Source organism: Heloderma suspectum, chromosome 9 (assembly GCF_057233095.1).
Source record: "Heloderma suspectum isolate Gila_16-S chromosome 9, 16-S_ref, whole genome shotgun sequence".
NCBI classification, from domain to species: Eukaryota; Metazoa; Chordata; class Lepidosauria; order Squamata; family Helodermatidae; genus Heloderma; species Heloderma suspectum.
In genome coordinates, this window is record NC_139466.1 from 5,858,092 (window position 1) to 5,879,127 (window position 21,036).

A 21,036-nucleotide genomic window follows, 5' to 3' on the forward strand; every position below is an offset into this window, starting at 1 on the left:
GGCACTTTGGAGCCCAGACAAGGTAACTCAGATTCTGTGCTAAGAAAGAAACGCTCGTTTCTGCAACCTGCATATGTTGTGGAGATAATTAATGGAAATTAAGTAAACTTGCATATTTTGAATATTTAGCTTTGGGAGACACAGGGCACCAAAGCCCACCCTTAGCCCAACTGGAAATCCTGCTGAGCCACAACCTCCCAAATTCTGGGAGTTCACCAACTCACCTCCAAGCCAAATCGCTAAACCTTAAGGACTAGAAGCTTGCTCTTATGTCATTATCATTATTTTTCAAAGTTAAGCCTCAGATTCTCAGGAGGCTGAATTCCACCCCTTTTATCATGTTCTGTGTTTCTTCACTCATGCAGAATCACGGCACACACCCACGCACACCCACACCCACACAGAGCCGTGGTTAAATTGATTCAGGATGTAGTCCACCATGCAAAAAATTCCCTGGATCTCTTGGAGTTTTGATGCATTCTCTTGTGGTCCTGGAACAGAGCCTGCTCATCCACTCTCCTGGGAAATAGCATGCCAATGGTCCCTCCTTCTGCTGTGTGTAAGCATAGGCCTACGAAATGTTGTCAGTCAAGCTGAAAGCTGGCTGGATCAGTTTGACTTGGGGCTGACTGTAGCCATTTCATAAGCATCCTGCATGGATAAGTAAGGACACTATTCCCTTGAACAGCTAAAGCAGCATAATGCCCCTGGTGCTGTGCACACAGGGTCCGGATGGTCACCGGGGAAAATTAGCCATCGTGGCTTCTCCCCCTGCCTCTGTGCAGGCCGTGCACACACCTGTCATTTACATAATTACCTGCTTTGCAGCATGGGTTGGCATGTTGTCCAAACCCAATGTGCGGCAGGGCGGAGGTAGCTTCATACCCACCATGTCAACTTGTGCTGCTGCGCGGGTAATTATGTAAACGATGGGCACGTGCTTGCAGCACAAGCAGGGGTGGGTGGAGAAGCCATGATGGCTTCTCCCCCCGCCCAATTGTCCAAACACCCCTAGGATCACGCCCTTGGACTGTGCCTAAGCTTCCAGATGAGACGTTTATCACGCCATCCCCCTGCCTCATCCACGGAATTGTGTGTGGGGGTTCCAGATGTCATCGTCGTAACCCCCCTATATTTTCCCACCGCTTCTTCTGTCTTTTTCTTAGCACAGCAAATTTGTTAAGAAGGGAAAGACAGAATAGCGCTCAGGGCCTTCTAAGTTATGGCACTAGGAGCCCTCCATCTGGAAGCACTCTGTGTTAATAAAATCCGGAATTAATTCATTCCTTTTTCTCCTAAAGGGTTAAAGACAGTGTGATAGAGGCATTCTTGGTATGAATATTATTCAAAGCATTTATACGCACATTTCCATTTTAGAACCCTTAAGGGCACAAACCTATGCATGTTTAAACAGTCCCACAACTTCCAGAGTTCCCCAGCCAGCTATACTAAATTGTAAGCCAGCTCAGGGGTGGCCTGTCCTTGTAGGTGAACTAGGTGGTCACCTAGGGCACCAAGTTAAGTGGGGCACCAAATTTGAGGCAGAAAATAAAAAGCAAAGAACAAATAAAATAATGAATTTGTCATTATTTCAATTCCTGTGCACGTACGGAGTATGACGAAGGCTGTGGAGGAGAGCACAGGACCAACTGGGGATGGTGGGGCCAAGTCAGGCTGCCCGCCTGCCCGCCTTTGGGACCTGGTTCTCCCTCAAGCGACCTGGGATATCCTCTGCGCCACTGCTGCTCCCCCCCCCCCGAGAGCGGCCGCTTCCCTTGCCCTTGGAGCTGGTGGCCATGTCGCCCCAAGGACGCAACCAGGACCCTCCTTCCGGGGCCCTCCCTTGGGCGTTGTGGAGGGGGCTTCCGGTCCTTCATGGAGCGACAGGTGTGCTCGTCTCCTTTGTTGCTTTTGTCAGCCCCCTTGTGCTGGTACAGCGCTTAGTACAAACAAACAAACCATTCTGGGTGTGTTTTATTATAAATGATAATATTTTTGCTTCCAAAGATGGGGGGAGGGGGTTTGCCTCTCCATTAAATGGAAAATAGGGGCAAAATGTTTCCCAGTTTATCAGAACCCTCAGCCTAGGGGCATCTCCATACCAGCCCCAAATCTGGCATTTAAAACAGGGCTTTCTGCTTCCGTTTGAAATGCAGGATCACAAGGACTCCCTTTTCCACGTGCTTCCTTTCCCCCCTCCCCCTTCCCCCTCCTTCTCCCCGAATCTGAGTCTTCCATTCTCTTTCAGTGATCTCGCTCCTCTTCTTGCCGCTTTAACTCTTTTCACAGAGGGAACTCAGGCGGAACACAAGGGGGTAATTTGATAGTGCATTCTCTGCGATCTATTTAAAAAGGGAACAAAGGGCATTTCGTGCAGGAGGGTCACGGCAGGATCATGGCGTCATGTAAAGAGCCCGAAAACTTCTGTGAAGGAGCCATCTCAATCACAGGATAAAAGCTCCGTGTGAAGGAGCCCTGAATCTGCCCTTGGGGGTGGGGGGCGCTGATTGCATACGGTTCTCCTGGGGTACCAGTTGCTGGCCGCTAGTCTAGGGACGCCCCTGCCACCTCAGGGCGCAGTCCTGTACATGTTTTGACAGGGAAAAAATCCTACAACTTCCAGAATTCCGCAGCCAACCATACTGGCTGGGGAATTCTGGGAGTTGCAGGACATTTTTCCATCTAAACTTGTATAGGATTGTGCCCTAAGTTGGCTTACAATCACAATTAAAACACTATAAAAAGAAACATAAAAACAAGCAATTGAAAGAGACAGCTTTTTTTTTTTTTAATCAGAAAATTCGCAATCCCAGGGAGTATTAAAACAATCAACAATTCAACAGGCCAGATTCTTGTAGAAATAAAAAAAAGTTTTCATGCGATGGTGGCACACTGTCAGAGAGGGGGGAAAGCCAGACCTCCTCATGCAGGGAGCTCAGCCTTGGCCCACACAACTCAAAGCACCCTCCCACATCGTAGCCAATGGCAGTTCAGACCTTGGTGGAACAGAAGATCAACTTGGGAGATTCTCCCAAGTTGAACTTGGGTCTTCTTCCTGCTTCAGAAGCTTGCCAAAGCTGTTTGACATGACGTGAGAGCAGGACGCAAGGAATTAGTGTGTGCCCCATGGGAAAAGATGCCTCTTTTTCAGGCTTCTCCATACTGGCTGGGGAATTCTGGGAGTTGCAGTCCAACACATCCGGAGACACCCATTTGGGGAAGTCTGCTCTTTTGCATCACTTCCCACTTTCTTAAGTATTGTCGTCGGTTTAAGAGTTAATCCAGGATAACTGCTACCTTGTGGGAGCTTCTCCAGCTCATGGCTGTTGTCATCACTGCAGTCGCGTTGATCCGTCTAAATGTGCCATTGCAACCTCCTGGGCTGGCATGTGAGGCTGGCATGCTGCCACAGATTGTGATGTTGCTCTGGTGTGCCACTGCCCCCGGGCAGTTAGATCAGGACCCTTGCGGGGAGGGGGCAGGACTGTGTTCATGTTCTTTAGAGTAGAGTGTCCAGCAAACTGACAATGCAGAAAAATTACGCACCACTTTTCCTCTTGAGCTTTCATAGTGCTGACTATGCTGGTGAAGGAGGGTTTTAGGAACGTAGGAAGCTGCCTTATACCGAGTCAGACCCTGGGTCCATCTAGCCCGGTATTGTTGACGCTGACTGGCAGCAGCAGATCTCCAAAGTTTCAGGCAGGATTCTTTCTCAGCCCTGCCGGGGATTGAAGCTGGGGCTTCTGCATGCAAAACAGCTGCTCTACCGCTGAGCCACAGCCCCTCTGTATTGATCGGGGGTCCTGGCACTGTCACTTCAATCAGATTCTTTTGGTTATCAAGATGAAACAAGCCTCTTGCGCAAAAGATGGCAGTTTATTGATAGAAAATGGATGCAGAATGTTTACATATGAAGGAAGTTCACGCCTCCTTTCAGGTGACAAAGATTCCGGGCCCCCAAGCTAGACGAAGGCTGTTCTCAGGACCACAAGTTTCTCTAGGCCGGTAGCATGCATCCTCCTCCTTGCAGCGAGGCCAAAGGCAGGCCAGCAAGCTGGATCTTATAAGCTTCTCTGCTAGACGCCTCCTTCCAGCCCATGAGCAACGCCTCTCCCCCTCCTCTCTTATGCCAACAGGCTCTCTCTCTCTCTCTCTCGCACATGCACACGTGAAGGGGGTATTTCTCTCTTACCCAAAAGGCTCTGGAAACATTAAGCCTGGGAGTCTACTTGGCTTTCGGGTGGGGGAGACTCCCAACCTTTCTGTGGATTCAAGGCAATTCACCCTTACCTCTTCCTTCAGGATGACTTATGTAGCGGGCATAGACAGCTTCAAGGCAGCCTGTGAATTATCAGCCTGTGTTAAAGGCCTGCTTTCTTAATCATAAACTCCTGGTTAAGTTAAACTACACAGGTCTCTATGCATTTTGGGAACCCTCTGGAGTCCACATTTTCTGCTCACTAACCAACTCGCTAAAACAAAGGCCATTATAGTCCATAGGAATTTACTTACTTGTTTGTTCATTGATTTGATTCATACCCTGCCTTCCCACTGAGGAAATGGTGCTCAAGGTGGGTAACAGCAAATTTAACAATTTTAAACAATAACTTAGTTAAAACAAGCATAAAACAAATACATTAAAAACACAATTAAAAACACATCAATAACAGAATAAAAACCGCATGTAATAATGGCTGCAGTAGACAAGATAATCATGAATTTGAAGAAGACTAGTTGTGCTCTTGGTGGTACTGAGCTGGATAAGTTTGTTGGGTGAGAGTAACTAGAGCTGAATCTTCCAGCACTAGCAAGGAGGTGTTTGGTGCTCATTTAGAACTGGACATCAGTAAATCCTTCAGGACTAGGAACGTTGTTGGTTCTAAATGCAGTCCTGAAAGTAGAGTAAGAGCTCTGTGTGAATGCACCATTGATTCAGATTAGCTGACTTTTTGGAACCCTCGTGTGCGTTTGACTGCTAATAACAACAACAAAAAAGACTATCAGACATGTCTTAACAGATCAAGAGGAACTAACTAGGGTACAGGTGTCCCCCCCCCTCAAATGGGGAACAGTAGATACATCATTTATCTGTAACCTATTTGCCCCCTACATTCTCTGCAGTTCCTTTGTTGAGGGTTTATCACCTTTCTACAACCCTCTGCAGACATTAACACACATCCTGTGTTACAATTCTCTGCTTATCAGTTTTGCCTCTGTTGCATTTGTTGGGCTCTGCAAACTGTTGCCATGGTACAGACTACTTTATATAGCAGGACCAAATTCCCGGTAATCAAGTTAAAGGGCAAGTGAGTCAGGAAAACAATGGGGTAATGTGCTTATTTTTAGACTGGGCAGAGAGAACATTACAGAAATGAGTTAGCAATTAACACATTTGTTTTTCTTAGCTCTCCCTGGGCCTGTGCGGACCTCTGGATCGGCATTCCTAACCAGCTTCTTCTGGTTTTAGCTTGTGTGAACCTATAATTTTGATAGCTTAAGGCAGGAATGGCAATTGGCAAGACGTGGGCCAAATCCGGGTATCGAGATCAAATTTTGCTTTCTTCAAAAAAATCAATGGCACAAGCAACTCTGGCAAAGAAAGAGTTTGCCAGAGAGCTTTGGCTAATGGCAGTATAGAAATGTAAGAAAGAATAAAAAGAAAGAGACACACAAGAATGGGAGTGATCTCCAGCGATCCCTCTCATGACATGACTGATGAGGTGGAGGCTGTCCAGATAAATGAGAGACAGGTCAAGGTTAACATAGCTGGAAGTTCTGGTGAGTTGGAGGAGAGTAGGTGTCCCAGCCATGGAAGCTACATGTTACTAAGAGGATTAAAAATGAAAACATCTTTTCTGCTCTGCTGGGAAATATCCAGAAAGAGTCGAAATGTGTCCACTTTCTCCATTAGCCCTGTTTGGTGCGAGGCTGGCTCCAGAGGCACTGATTCTTGGGTCAAGAATTCATTTGCTCCTTTCTCAAATGAAAATGGGGCAACGCTGAGTCTAAATTCTCCCACTGGGCCTTTGTTGCCCACACTGGGACCACGTTGCCTGCTCCTGTGAACCGCTGAGCTCAGAAAGCTCCTCTTAGGATCAGACGTTATGCAGAGATTCTCTTCATCCATTGCAATCACATTCCTAAGCGTGGTGGTCATGAAAAGCAAGAATGCTGGCAATTCACACTGACATTTCTAAAGTAGTGGTGTTCATTTAGTCCAGGGGTGGGCAACTTTTGTCCCTCCAGATGTTTTGGACTACGACTTCCATTTAGTCGTTTAGCCCTATGCAAAAGACATAATATGAACTCTGATGGATGAGATCCAGGGTCCATCTCATCCAGCATCCTGTTTCCCACAGTGGCCAACTAGCTGCCTGTGGGAAATCCACAAGTAGGACACAAGCATAACAGCACCGTCCTGCCCATGTTCCCCAGCAACTGGTGTAAAAAGGCATACTGCCTTTTGCATTGGAGGTAGCATATAGCCATCAGGACTAGTAGCCATTGATGGAGAGCCAACATTGCTGTTTTGTTCTGATTGTTCCCCCTATTGAATCAAAAGTTGATTCAGAGAGATTTAGAATGGTAGAATGGTAGGATTGGAAGAGAATGTGGAGGTCATTAAGTCCAACATCCTACTCCATGCAGGAATCTTGCAGCTGCAGCCTCCCTGACAGAGAGATGGCTGTCCAACCTTTGCTGAAATACCTGCAGTGAAGGAGAGCCAATGACCTCCTGAGGCAGTCTGTTCCAAAGTTGAACTGTCCTTACCATTAGGAAGCTTCTTGTAATATTTTGCTGGAATTGGCTTCCTTGCAATTCCTACCTGTTAGTTATATTCCTGTCCCCAGAGCAACAGAGAACAAATCTGCTGCATCTCCTTGTACATGACAACCCTTCAGATATTTGGAGGCAGCTATCATGTCTTCCCTTAATCTTGGGGAGGGGCCATAGCTCAGTGGTAGAGCCCCTGCTTTGCATGCAGAAGTTCCCAGGTTCAATCCCCGACACCATCTCCAGGTAGAGCTAGAAAAACTCCTGCCTGAAGCCCTGGAGAGCTGCTGCTGCCAGTCAGTGTTGCCAATACTGGGCTAGATGGACCCAGGGTCTGGCTCCGTATAATGCAACTTCCTACGTTCCTATTTTTCTCTTCTCCAGTCTAAACGCAGCCAGCATTCCCAGTGGAGTTTGGTGGCTCCAATGTCAGTGGGCTGTTGAATCCACTCTGGGTTTCAGTCAGAACAGTCAGAACTCTAAAGGAGAGTTATGACAGGTTCTGACTGAAACCCAGAGTGGATTCACCACCCCACGGACATCGGAGCCACCAGCCTCCACTGCTCTCTTCCTCATATGACTTGGGTTTGCAAGCCCCGCACCTTCCCAGTCACTTTCCTTTGGACATGCTTAAAATGTGTCTAGGGATCTGGCTCCCATCTTGAATAGGATTGTCCTTTTTTGCTGGGCATCTGGTTGGAAGGTAAATGATCTATTTCTTTTTATTACACGGTGCATTAAGTTCATCCCCAGGCAAACGCTGTATGTTGACCAGTTCGTGTGACCTGGTTCTAAAAGGACCATTAAATTAAAGAACAGCAAATTGTCTAGCGAGAGCTTCTCTGAATCCTGAACATTCAGAGCTCTTTAAAGACAAGAGGAAACAACCATGGACAAACAAACCCGTTGAGTTTACAAAGCAGCGCATAATTGGCCCTGCAGTGGCATAGTTTGGATATTTCAAGTCTGTTTACTTGTTTGAGGAAGAGAACCCTTGATTCTACACAGCTTGTCTTGGCCAGGGTAACCTTTCAACTTGGCCCCACAGTGTTGAACTTTGAAGTTGATCTCAAATGTCATCTTTCAAAACAGGAATATTTTGGGTTTTTGTTGTGTCCAAGGACATGGAGTCCGTGTGACTCCTGGATGCATTCGTTAAAACGTTTATTTTATGTTGCCTGTTTGTTTACTTCCCGAGTCTTACATGGTTAGCAGTTTTTCAATCGGCACTCAGGGCAAAATTCCTGGTCTTGGCAAGGGGTCTCATAAAGAACTGGCTGAATATCAGAGAGATGCAAGCGAGTTGTGGAGCAATGCAACTTCGGAATTCTATCCCAGGAACAAAATGGCCATTTAGTGGGCGGAGCCAACGATGCAGTAGTGCAGCTAGGCCCGGACTTCGGGCCAAATTACAGCCCCCCCCCCCAGAGAATGGCAGGGAAGCAGAAGCAAACTCCATTTTATTCCTGTAGTCATGACGATGCTCTGCTTTAAGTGAGTTTAAAATGCAAAGCTGCACATGCTCAGAGTTTTGTTTTTTTTAATCATGGTTGGCAAGCAGTTGTTGTTGTTCTAACATATCAGGAATGTAGAAGCAGCTGTATAGCATGGAATGGTGGTTGGGGGGCAAAGAGAAATGTTAGTTGGGTGCTTTGTGGCTGGAGTAATACACATGGCTGTCTAAAGGAGGGCCCCATAAGACTGTTAACTCCAAGGTCTAAAGCGATGTAGCTGCGCCATTGCAAAGCTGTTGCCAAGTGATCCCTGGGAAGTGATGCCTGGGCCCTGTCGCTTTACCAAAATTCTGAGAAAAGGTGGCCAAAGGTAATCACCCTCCCTGGGCGTCAGAACTGATGCTCTCTCGCCCCTGTGTGGTGTCACCATCCCAGAGGGAAAAGGCCAGCGTTCATAGGCATTTTTTTTTTTTTAATTCTATCTATGTGGCTGGTTTTCCACCCTTGCAATGTATATAGTGCTTTTATTCTTATTAGGTGCCCAGGCGGTGCGTGGGACCCTAAACATGTCCTTCTCTTGGGCTTCCCACAGGCAGCTGGCGGCCACTGTGTGGACTGAATGCTGGACTACATGGACCCTTGGTCTCATCCAGTGTGGTTCCTTTTATGCACTTAACATTCTTTTAAAAATCTCTATGGTAACTACAGCTCTATCATGTTTCTGGGACCTACGAACCTTCCTGCTCTCCCTTTCCCTGCCATTCCTGCCACAGAGAGGAAGGAGATGTTCACAGGTCTTCCTGTACTGTCCAGTTCAGTTGGGGGGGGGGGATGTTGGGAGCAGTCGTGCAGCTAGGCAATTTTAGAGTCTGGACTTAATGGCCCTATGGGCCCCATTATTTATTTATTTCATTTAATTTCTGTACCACCCAATAGCCAAAGCTCATTGGGCAGTTCCCCAAAAGTAAAACAACGAAGTACAGCATAAAACAACATAAAATACGAAAGCTTAAAACTACAATATAGAAGTACAACCGGAATAAAACCTAGCAGCAATGCAGAGATTTAAAGTACAGATTTAAAACATCAGAGCGAAAAGATTAGGAAGCTAAAATGCTCAAATACTGGGAGAATAAAAAGGACTCCACCTGATGCTGGAAGGAGTACAATGTAGGCATCAGGCAAACCTTTCTGGGGAGCTCATTCCACAGCTGGAATCTTCCAGCTTCCAGTTATCTTCCAGCATAAGAAGAGCCCTGCTGGATCAGACCCAGGGTCCATCTAGTCCAGCATTCCATTCACACAGTGGCCAACCAGCTTTCGACCAGGAACCCACAAGCAGGACAGGAGTGCAACAGCTCCTCCCCACCCATGTTCCCCAGCAACTGGTGTACATAGGCTCACTGCCTCTGGCACTGGAGGTAGCACATAGTCATCAAGACTAGTAGCCATTGTTAGCCTCCTCCTCCAGGAATTTGTCAAACCCCCTTTTAAAGCCCTCCAAATTGGTGGCCATTGCTACATCCTGTGGGAGCAAATTCCATCGTTAACTCTGCGCTGTGTGAAGGAGGCCTTCCTTTCCTCTGTCCTGAATCTCCCACCCATCAGCGTCGTCATCCCTCATAATACTAGACCCCACTGGGTTCTAGTATTATGAGGGAGAAAAAAGTCTCCCGAATCCACATTCTTCATACCATGCCTGATTTTGTACACCTCTAGCATGTCTCACCTGACACGCCTTTTCTCCAAGCTTTAGAAGGCCATGTGTATTACTGCAGTTGTGAAGGACACAACCAACATTTCTCTTTCTCCCAACCCAAACATGCCGTCCCATACTTTAAAACTGCCTCTACATTCCTGATATGTTAGAACAACAAAAACACTGCCTTCTAACCCTAACAACAACAACAACAACTCTTAGCATGTGCAGCTTTGCATTTTAAACTCACTAAAATCAGAGCACCATGCAGGAATAAAATGGATTTTTCTTCTGCCCTCCTCATCCCCTGCCAGCCTCTGGGTGGCCATTTGCAGGGCCCTGGACTTTGGCCCCATGGCCCAATCCCAGCTGCGCCAGTGGCTTGGGAGAGGTGCATGGTGGGAGAGAACAGCCCTTTGTGCATGATACTGCCCAAATTTAGCTGGGTGATATCTGTGCCAGACTGTGTTGCTTTACTGTGGGCAGTGGACGCTTCATAGCATCCCCTGGTGATGTAAGGAACAAGAATACAACCTAAACATTGCTTTTCTGGAGCGTTTACCAGTGGAAGCTGGTGGCTCTGATTTGGCTAGGGCTGTGCATCCATTCTGGGTTTTAGTCAGAACCAGACAGACCTCTAAAGCAGCTATCCAAGGTGCTGAGCCGATTTTGGGGATAGGGTTCGGCATCTCCATCATGCACCAACGGGATGATTCTCTGTTTTGTTTTCTCAAAGGGCCCAGCAGTTATACTGTAGGCACCATGTCGGAGCGCTTTGACTGCCACTATTGCCGCGATCCACTACATGGCAAGAAGTATGTGCAGAAGGAAGGCCGCCACTGCTGCGTCAAGTGCTTTGAGAAGTTCTGCGCCAACACCTGCGCCGAGTGCCGGAAGCCTATTGGGGCCGATTCCAAGGTAAGGGATGAAACGGAGTACCTAGAACCCTGCATATAGAACTTTCAGAGAAAGGAGATCCCTGAAAAAAAGCACATGCAAGCATGTGTAAAGGAGCCGACCTTAATCCCGCAAAGAATCCGGAAGTGGAAACCCTGGTAAAGGCGCAGGATGAAACCCTGCTGTAGAGAAGCCCTTTGACTCTGTGGAGGTTGTTGCACTGTGTTGTTATTGGCCTGGGTTCTGATTTCCCTCCATCTTTGAAAGGACCTCTGATCGTGGCTGTGCTTCCGCCCTTTCTTGCAGGAGCTGCATTTCAAGAACCGCTACTGGCACGAGAACTGCTTCCGCTGCTTCAAGTGCTACACGTCTCTGGTGAATGAGCCCTTCATGCTGAAGGAGAACAACAAGGTGTGGTGCAATAAATGCACCGCCCACGAGGGGGCGACCCACTGCAAGGGTTGCCTGAAGCCCATTGTGGCAGGTAGGAGCCCTTGACGCGTTGTGCCTGCTTTGGGGGCATCGCGTATTTTTACAAAACATAGGCTGAATACTTGCAAGATGAAGGGCTGGTCTACACGTTCAGGAACACCCCCACACACGGTATAATCTTCTGAGGACTGTGCTAGTCCTGCGTGTATTTATTTATTTATAATGTTTGTATACCACCCAATAGCCGAAGCTCTCTGGGCAGTTCACAACAGTTACAATCACAAAATACAAGACAATAAAATACAGATGATTGACAGCAATATAAAAGTTTAGAACTTCAATATAAAAATAAACATAATAACCAAACAGAAGCTAGCAGCAGTGCAAAAATTTAAAATACAATACCAGATCTAAAGCAAACGGAAAAACTAAAATCCCTGGGAGAATAAAAAGGTCTTCATCTAACGCCAAAACGAGCACAATGTAGGCACCAGGCGAGTCTGTCTGGGAAGCTCATTCCACAAGTGGGGTGCCACAGCAGAAAAGGCCCTCTTCTTAGTAGCCACCCGCCTCGCTTCCTTTGGCAGGGGCTCCCAGAGGAGGACCGCTGAAGCTGATCTTAGGGTCCAGGCAGGTGTATATGGGAGGAGACGATTCTTCAGATGACCTGGCCTCAAGCTGTTGAGGGCTCTGAATGTTAATACAAGCACTTTGTAGATGGTGATGCTAGTGGTGGGTTCACCAGCCTTGTTCACATGCTTCTCTAGATCAAGATCTCCCTACCTGTGGGAAGCCAGCATGCTGGGGAGAAGGGATCTGGCCTAGACTCCTGGCACACTCATTTTCTACATGCAAAGGAGTTTTTGAAGCAGGACAGCGTGCTAACAAATCAACCCCTCCACCTAGACTCTGAAGTGGTACAGTCCAAGATGGCCATACCATGTGTTTTATTTTTCCGAAACATGTCTCGTCAGCTCGAAGTTACTGAATCTCAATGTCCTCCAAAAGAAAAGGTATAAAACCCCACTGTGGGCACCATCTTCTCTCCTCTTTTGTCCTTGCAGGTGATCAGAATGTGGAGTACAAGAAGACCGTGTGGCACAAGGAATGTTTCACCTGCAACCAGTGCAAGCAGGTCATCGGCACAGCCAGCTTCTTCCCCAAAGGCGACGAGATCTACTGCGTCACCTGCCATGAGCATAAATTTGCCAAGACCTGTGTGAAGTGCAAGAACGTAAGTACTGCAGACAGTCTGAGTGGTGTCCTCCAAGGAACTTGGGACTCTTGCTATGGAAATAAAACGGACCCCCTGCTTATTCAGAAGGGTGGGGATGTGTTGAAATGTACTCCTTCTTTCTCGTACACCCGGTTTCCTATTGTACCCTAGCTTTGTGTAGCGACAGTGCTGTCGCCCATGAGGTTAAAACCAAGGAATGGCTATTTCTAATTATTCCCATTTTACAGGTGGGAAAATAGAGGTCGCATGCCTGGGCCTGTCAGTGAGCTCTCATAGCAGGTCTTCGGTACATCTTTCTAGCTCTTATTAACTTGATTATGCACTGGCCCTGAAAATAAGGTTTGAGTGGAAGGAAGAAACTCTCCTCGGATTATACGCAGGTCGTTGTGGGTGGGAGAATGTATCCAGGAATGCAGGCAATACAGCAACCAATGTCTCACTTCCCCGCGCTAGGCTATCACTTCCGGAGGAGTGTCCTACCAGGATCGCCCTTACCACGCCGAGTGTTTTGTGTGTGCCACCTGCACAAAGAAGCTGGGAGGACAACGCTTTACAGCTGTGGAGGATCAGTTCTACTGTGTGGATTGCTACAAGTCCTTTGTTGCCAAGAAGTGTAATGGTTGCAAGAACCCCATCACAGGTGGGCAAATTAACCAGCGCTAAGCAGCGTTCAAAGGGGACTGGGGGCTTGTTCACCTGTGTGCTTGCATCACGCGATAACTCGGCACTTTTGATTTGCAGTTGACCATGTCGGAAATATCAACATATTGGGGGTTGGACTCGATGGCCTTGTAGGCCCCTTCCAACCCTACTATTCTATGATACTATTCTATGATTCTATCCCCCGCTATTGGCCATCATCCATCAAAGAATGTTAAGTCATCATGCTTAAAGCCTGTTTGAAATCAGTGGGGACAAGTTCTTTGGAACTAACATTCAAACGGGATTTAAGCATGACTGTCTTTATCTGAAAGGGCACCATTAGCAGTTTTTGTGTTAGCGGTGGCCATTTTTCAGGCTGTTGCTGCAGTCTGAGGAAACAGTGGAGACTGTTTCCTCAGACTCTCCCCATGGAAGTGGCTGTTGAACATGAACGTTTTGCCCCATGAGCTGTCTCCCGAGGATGCAACCACGTGAAGAAAACGAGGGTTACTTCTTTGTGCAGACTGGCCCTTGAGGGCCACGGGGATAAGGAACAATAGGGCAGGGGTGTAGAACCTCTTTCAGCCCAAGGGTCTAACTCAATTTTGGAGATGTTCTTGGGGGCCACGTTTTTGGGGGCCATGTCCCAGTGATAGGTGGGGAAGGCAAACAGGACAAAGCCAAAATACCAGCATGTTGTAGCTTAAAGCTCGTACTGCCAATAACTCGGCCTTAGGAGAGGCATTTCAACCTTTTAGGATGGGGGATAAAATCACACGAAAGCCAGGAGACCACCAAACTACCTGCAGTCGGAAGAAAGAGGGTGGGGCCAAGCGAAGGCTGCAGCCATCTTGGAGGTCCAGACTTGGACCCCAGGCAGGCCAGAACTGCAGGTCTGTTTGACATCTCTGCAATATAGGGTGAAGCAGCAGGAAGGTCCCTGCACTGGAGAGCATGTATGTATCTATTTGCACATGTTCACAATTTTCCTGACAAGCATTTTGGCTAGAACATCGAACAAAATACACATATAAACAAGTGAAGTTGCTTAAAAGGCCTGAGGTACTGTGGTCCATGGTAGATGACCATGCAGAATACATCTGATCTGGGGGTGGGGGACAACCTGTGTCCCTCCAAATGTTGTTGGATTGCAACGCCCATCAGTCCTATCCAGCATAGCCAGTGGTGAAGAATGATGAGAGTTGCAGCAGTCCAATATCATCTGGAGGACCACAAGTTTCCCACCATAGATCTAATAGCCAGTGTGGCACATTTAGGCTACGATCTGATCCACAGCTGCATGTATACCGAATGTTCCCAACTACTGGTACACTGTTGCTGATCACATGGTAGCTAATACCTCTTGATCTTCCGAGACTCCATCAGTGCACCTAATCTCCCTTTAAAGCCATCTAGGCAGTGGTCATCACTGCATCCTTTGGTAGCAATGTCCATAAATGAATGATGCACTGTGCAATGACATAGGTCATTGGTTCAACAACTTCCTGCAGTGAGCAGAGGCTCAGGCTAGATGGCTTTTAACAGGGTTGGGGAACTATGTTGTTGGACTGCAAGCGCCATCATCCCTCACCATTGTCTATGCTGGCTGGGGCTGATGGGAGTTGCAGTTCAGCAACATCTGTGGGGGCATCATTCCCACCTCTGGCATCCCACCTCTTTTAGTCCGTCCTGAATCTGTTGCCAATCAACTCCATTCCTAGTAGTATATGGGGGGAAAAAAACTTCATTCTCCCTTTCTCCACACCATGCATAGTGTTATAAACCTCTATTATATCCCTCCTAGTCATCTCTTTTTCTAAACTAAACAGCTTCTAAATAATACAGCCCTTTACTGTAACTAATGAACACCTGTACGTACAAGGTTAGTGCTGTGCAAAGGAGTTATACCAAACAGTCCTCAACTGGATGTTGCAAGGTTTGCTAGCTGAGTTCATAGGATTGGAATCTGTGCCTTCTGACGCAGAGTCTAACCCTTTTCCCACTAGACAGAATTAGCTCTTGCAACCTGGAAAGGGCCTCTTTCCCTTGTCATCTAGTCTAGTTGGTAAGAGATGCAGCAGGTGACTGGACTGCTAATCAGTTCAGGGATCTTCTCGCCTTTCAGCTCATCTTTTCTTTATCAACAGGCTTTGGAAAAGGCACCAATGTGGTCAGCCATGAAGGCCAATCCTGGCATGAATACTGCTTCAACTGCAAGAAGTGCTCTATCCCTCTGGCTAACAAGCCTTTTGTCTATCACCTTGAGCAAGTTTACTGTCCCACTTGTGCTAAGAAGCTGTAAGGGAGAAGAACAGAGGAGCGATCAGGCACTGCCCAGCCTCTTGTTGCGGAGTGGATGTTGAACCTTGCGCTTGGATATGATCCACTCACAAGCTGCCTGGCTGTAGGATTTTGCATTTTAGGTGCCCTCTCCCCACTTGCTTTCTTAAAGAATGTAAGGCACTCTTCTCTATGCTCTCTTCCCAATCTGCAGGTGATGTTAAAATAAAAGTTCTGCAGTAACAGCTGCAGCTAATTTTGCTTTCTTGCCATCTTTTAAGATGCCTACTGACATTTAGAGCAGAGCTTTACGCATCCAGATATACTTGCTGCCTATTCTGCACGATCTGATAACTGAGCATAGGCAAAAGCAAAACAGCTGATTAGGTTGCTAACTCCTGGATATCCAGTACAATGAGGGTGAATTCAAATGGCTGCTTTTAAAGGGAGCTTTTTTGCTCTCCTTCTGTGGTGCAGTTCCAATGAACAAAAACTTGGAAACGAGTTAGATCCTGCTTTAAGCATTGATCAGGGACACAGTATTTTAAATCAAACTTTTTAGAAAGTGATGTCTTCTTTTATTCTCTTGTGTGTGTCTGTGACTGTGTCTTTTAGCTGCAAGAGCCCCCTTGTGGTACCCACCGAAATGTAACACTTCTTTTCAGAGAAGTGCATGATTGTTTATGTGCCTTGTTTCAAAACATTCCTGTTCCACGGACTAGACTGTGCTACATCTATGGAACAGATCCTCCACTTTCTAATCTAGAAACGTCCTACTTTTAGAACAATGACCCCCAGCAGTCTCTAAACAGCCTCTCCTTTTCAGCTTTTTACAGACCCTGGGGTTCCTCTAGGTAGCCTTCATTTTACAGTGCTCCCCTCCCAAATTCATTATTTTTAAGAGCCTTTCACCATTGTTTTAAAAGACCAGGCTTTGTGTATAGCTTCAGATTTTGGGGGGAGCAAGTGGGGCAGGGGAGGGACATCTGTCCTCAGGATGTGGTAGACAAAGCATCAACATTAGACTTGCTGGATGTGAAGCAGATAGTTTGCCCTGGCAGAATGCCTGATCACAGGCTGGGGTTCTATATACATTTCCAATCTTACAAATGAACAATCTTACAGGGGACAAAAAAAGGTGGCCATCTGACTCTACCCTCCCAATCTGTAGTTTCAGGCTAAAGTTTGGAGCTTCTCTTAAGCATGCATTCGTAATAATCCATACACAGGTAATGGCAACATTAAACTTGTTTTATTAATCTACTATTAAAAGGAATACTGAATGTATAGTACAAGGCTTCTTTTAACCAGTGTTTAACCCTGAGGAGTGGCCACTGCTGATTTTAGAATAAGCCACCCTGAAGTACCTTTAGGAAGCAACAGTCATCCTTTAACTTTGTGGATTGCAGAAGCAGTTTGCCTGACTACTAGCTTTTATACCTCACTACTGAAATATGCCTTTTATGTAGACTTTCGTCATTCATTTTCTGCACATGATGTTTGCTTGTGAAGCCTGGAGGGGAAATAAAAACTACATGTATGCAGGCTGAATTATTAAGGCGGCATAGTTGCAAGTCCTGTGTTATACTAAGGCATTTCCTCTAATAAATAGGAAGTTATTGCTTGTTTGCATTTGGCGTAGTGTTTTCTTCATGACACCTTTTCAGTTCAAGAGGCACTCACTCTTAAAGGAAAGGAATCCCCATCTAACGTTTATTGGCACACAACCAATACATGATTTCGGCCAGTTTTCAACTGTTTCCGCAATCAGGACCGGCCTTTAAGCCACAATGAGCAACGTGAGCCACCTCACTTTTTTTTTAAAGCCATGTTTTTTCTTCTCTGTATTTTCTCAGCTCCCCTGCCCCTCAAAATCCCTAACCTAAAAAGAGGTAGCACAACCAACTTGCAGGTCCCAACTGACTAAGGCACTGATGATTTAGGCAAGGTTTGGGCAAGCTGTGGGCCTCAGCTTAATTTCTAAAGCCCTCTGCATGCGATCAGCTGAGACCTCTGGCAAGAGCAACCTATCCCTTCCCTGGCAGCCTGCTGGGTGGGAAGAGGGAGAGAGAGGAAGGGGGTGGCAGGAAGAGAAAAGGTGTGATTCACTCACCTTTGTCTCTGGCCCTGCCCATAGTTGGCTTTGGCTCCTCATATGGGCCCTGATGGGATTACCCACAAGGGAATGCAGCCCTCCACAGCTGAAACAGATGCCCACCCCTCATTTAGGCTAATATGGTGGGTTTCAAGGCCTATTAGCATTCCACTCAGAAAATGGCAGGGGTACTTCAGGCAATTTTTTTTCAGCAGGGGAAACATTGGGGGGGGGGATTCCTTAATAACCTATCACAACAAGACACCTTTCAATTGCAAAGTTTATTTAATAGTGCATATGTATTTACATACAGCTGTAACAAAGCATTCAACAGGCATCAGTTTGCACAGAAAAATATTAGCATCGTCATGCTTGTTAGAATGATTGTCTCTGCCAGAATGAGAACGATCATACAAAAATACATCTGTTCATTGAACCTAAGGCACTGCTCTAACAGTTCTAAAACATTTGGAAACAGCAAAGAGTTCTGGGGAGGGTGGAATACAGTGACCACAATGACAAGGGCAGGGGGGCTGCTTTTCAAATTAAAGAAATGGAACGTAGTTCCAGCACAAACATCTACAGTCTTTGGACTACAACTCCGTAATTCCTGACCATTGACCTTGAGCCATGCTGGCTGAGGCTTCTGGGAGTTGCAGCCCAAAACATCTGGAGGACACTGGGTTGCTTACACCTGATCTACATCAGAAAAACATGAAGGAGGGAGCTGCCAAATGAGACTGAAGTGGCTGCTGACAGAAAGCAGTCCTTTGATAAAGCAGCTCTTTGAAAACTGACATCTAGCTATTTAGGACAGTGCAATGGGCACAAGACTGTCCTCACTAGGTAGTTGCAGAAACAGCTACAGAGTTGATTTCTTCATGCTGGACAAAGTCAGGGTGGGGAACTGGGGCTAAAGAGGTTGCTTGATGGAGACAGCAGCCCTGAAGGCCGAGGCAAGCAGTGAGATAAAGCTAGTAGAAGAACATGTAGAATAATTAACATGGACAAAAAACAAACACACAACTTCAAGGGTCTAATACTGGTTTTATGTACACAAAAAAATAATACTTACATTTGTGACGATCAACTTAAATACATGAAATGATTTTTTTAACCGTTTTAGACACAACGTGACAACTGCACCATAGGAAAAGTCTGCCAGATGCTGCTCCTGCAGCTGCCGCTAGCTTCATTTGGGGTTTGCATGAGACCCATGCAAGACCCATAAAACTGAACGGAAGCTGCACAGCAGCCCAGCTTGCAGGACCTGACGCAATTAGTTCCTCATTTTCTCAGCACGTTAGTGTGTGCACTAGCGTGAAATTCATTAAGAAGCTTGTAAGGCCATCCATTGAAAGACTTACATGACATAAAGATGGGATAAGATAAATAAGGCAAGATGCTCAGTCAGCTGGTTTCCCTGGCCCACGCTAAAACATGCAGTCTGGGGAGTCATTTAGCTGAAGGCCTCAGCTGTGCCTTCCATGCACTTTGCACACGAAGTCCTGTGTCTCAGGCTGAGTCTCCACACCATGCCACATTTGCATGTATGTCTGGAGTTAGCGGGACTAATCACAGTAGTTGTAGCCCCTATGACACACCACATCCATGTTGCAACAGCATTTTAACAGGTCGGCCCCAAGCACTGTTGAGTTCTTGCCTTAGGATTCCTGCCCCAAAACTAAAACTTTGTAGGGCAACAGCAGAATGCAGCACCGTCTGACATCGTGGTTCACCACTTTTAACTCGCCACTTGTCAGGAGTGAGCGCTTGTTTTCAAGTGTTGGTAGGAGACTATCTTAATCTTAGCGTTTTTTTAAAATTCTGGAAACAATCTGACAAAAATGGTTACCTGACCTGGAGTGAGGTGGCAACTTCTCAACGATTTCAATTCACCTCTCTTTAAAATGTGGCCTCCATAAGGACAAGTGTACGAACAAGGCTAATGCTAGTAACACATAACAAAATGGGTTTGGTTTTAATACGCAATAGATTATCTCATTTTATTTTGCTTATTGTGTTCTGAAGTGTGCAACAATTGTTGGTTAAGTCTCTAGTACAAGCCACTGTATATCACACTAACAGGAAGATTAAGGACCCACAGGCAAATTTAGTGAACATTTCATCAAAAGGAGAACAGGTGATACTTTAAAAAGGAAACCTTGTTAAACAGATCCAGTAAAGAAATCTGAGAAAGCAACAGCAACAGAGTCTCCCTGAACAGGTTTCAAGGTGCAAAGTTAGGCGGGGTAGGCTCTCTTATTTTGCGCAAAACTGGAGGTGGATAAAAGGTTCACAAGCAGCTTTTCCCCCTCAAAACAAGGCCTTCATGACTTGACGAAACCCTGAATTCCTGAAGTGCTGTCAGGAGCCTTCCAGGGTTCTAGTGTTCACAGTTCTGTTCAAAAGTGAGAGAGAACTTTTTAGTACCCTCATGCTAAGCAGCACGTGCTGTACACATAAACTTGAATTTCAAGGATCAGCACCAGTTTGGCAGGCCCCTCGGGGTGCAAGCACCACCAGAGGAAGAACTTCTGTGCAGGGAAATCTACATGTGACTATTACCGCACACAAGTCCATTTCATTTCATGAAGTGAACTGGGCGCACATACTTTCCACGTAGGAAACACACGATGTGCAACACAGTCCATATAGGATGCTCTTATGCATACATAATCATACGGTTCTATTCCCTGGTTCCACCAAAATGGGAAGGGGATAAGTCTACCTAAAGAGTTAAGTGCCGAAGATGGCCCCGAACCAAAAACTTAAGAGCTCCTGCTAACAAAAAGGTGAATTCACTGAAAAGTACATGGGAGACTAGGGAGACCACATATTGCTTCTGTGGAAGGGGCTACATTAACCTACAAACACATAATTCCCCCGCCGCTAGTTTCCCTCCTACCTCAGGCCAGCTAGTGTCCTTCCTTTCAGTCCCCCAAGACTTCAAATTCTACAAACCTTGTTTTTGAAAACAGAATTCAATGCAAATTTACCAAGTTTAAGCCAAGAGAGTATTTGGTTTGTTGGGCACAGAAATGCTGTTAATTTTGCTTCAACTGGACTTGAGACAGACAGCCATCAATGTATATTACCTGATGCAGTCTCTATTGGTTTGGTCAAGGAATTCATGGCACTTTCTTCCTCAAACGCCAGCTTGGGACTCGAGGGCACTGCAGTAGCATCTTTAAAGTTCTGGGTGGGTATATCAGCAGCAATACCATCTGAACTCAGCCTGGTTGACTTGGGATGTACACCAAGATCAATGATTTCTTCAAAATTCCAGGTAGAAGATTTCCCATTCAGGTTAGATATAAATCCAATTGGGTGATCAGCTTCATTAACATGCAAGATTTCAGAGTTCTCAATAACTGTTTCTTTCACTGGAGGGCTGGAAAGAGAGCGGTGAAGAAAAGATTTGTCTTGAACCTATTTATACCTTTCCTTAGTGAACTGAGGTGGTCATTCTGACATAACTAGTTACCTTTGTGTTTTTTCTAAAACTCTTTGTGGACAACATAAT

At 46.3% G+C, this 21,036-nt stretch overlaps 2 protein-coding genes across 16 annotated transcripts in view; one reads left to right on the top strand and one right to left on the bottom strand.

Annotated features, from left to right (window-relative positions):
• The window catches only part of FHL1 (four and a half LIM domains 1), a 41,119-nt gene extending 24,070 nt beyond the window's left edge, over positions 1-17,049 (top strand). For 3 of the 7 annotated variants that reach the window (XM_084813644.1, XM_084813640.1, XM_084813643.1), the window contains 6 exons: positions 8,821-8,926; positions 10,664-10,845; positions 11,131-11,308; positions 12,321-12,490; positions 12,947-13,133; positions 15,283-17,049. In XM_084813644.1, the coding sequence (XP_084669770.1) occupies positions 10,690-10,845; positions 11,131-11,308; positions 12,321-12,490; positions 12,947-13,133; positions 15,283-15,437 (846 nt within the window). In that variant the 5' untranslated portion in view covers positions 8,821-8,926; positions 10,664-10,689 and the 3' untranslated portion in view covers positions 15,438-17,049. The remainder of the gene's footprint in view (positions 1-8,820; positions 8,927-10,663; positions 10,846-11,130; positions 11,309-12,320; positions 12,491-12,946; positions 13,134-15,282) is intronic. The other 4 variants (XM_084813642.1, XM_084813639.1, XM_084813641.1 and 1 more) reach the window with 2 other exon arrangements.
• Positions 17,050-17,772: 723 nt separating this feature from the next.
• The window catches only part of MAP7D3 (MAP7 domain containing 3), a 55,829-nt gene continuing 52,565 nt past the window's right edge, over positions 17,773-21,036 (bottom strand). For 7 of the 9 annotated variants that reach the window (XM_084813638.1, XM_084813635.1, XM_084813633.1 and 4 more), the window contains 2 exons: positions 20,609-20,904; positions 17,773-19,911 (listed from right to left, as the gene is read on the bottom strand). In XM_084813638.1, coding sequence (XP_084669764.1) covers positions 19,904-19,911; positions 20,609-20,904 — 304 coding nt within the window. In that variant the 3' untranslated portion in view covers positions 17,773-19,903. Of the gene's footprint in view, positions 19,912-20,525; positions 20,905-21,036 lie in introns of those variants that run through there. The other 2 variants (XM_084813630.1, XM_084813632.1) reach the window with 2 other exon arrangements.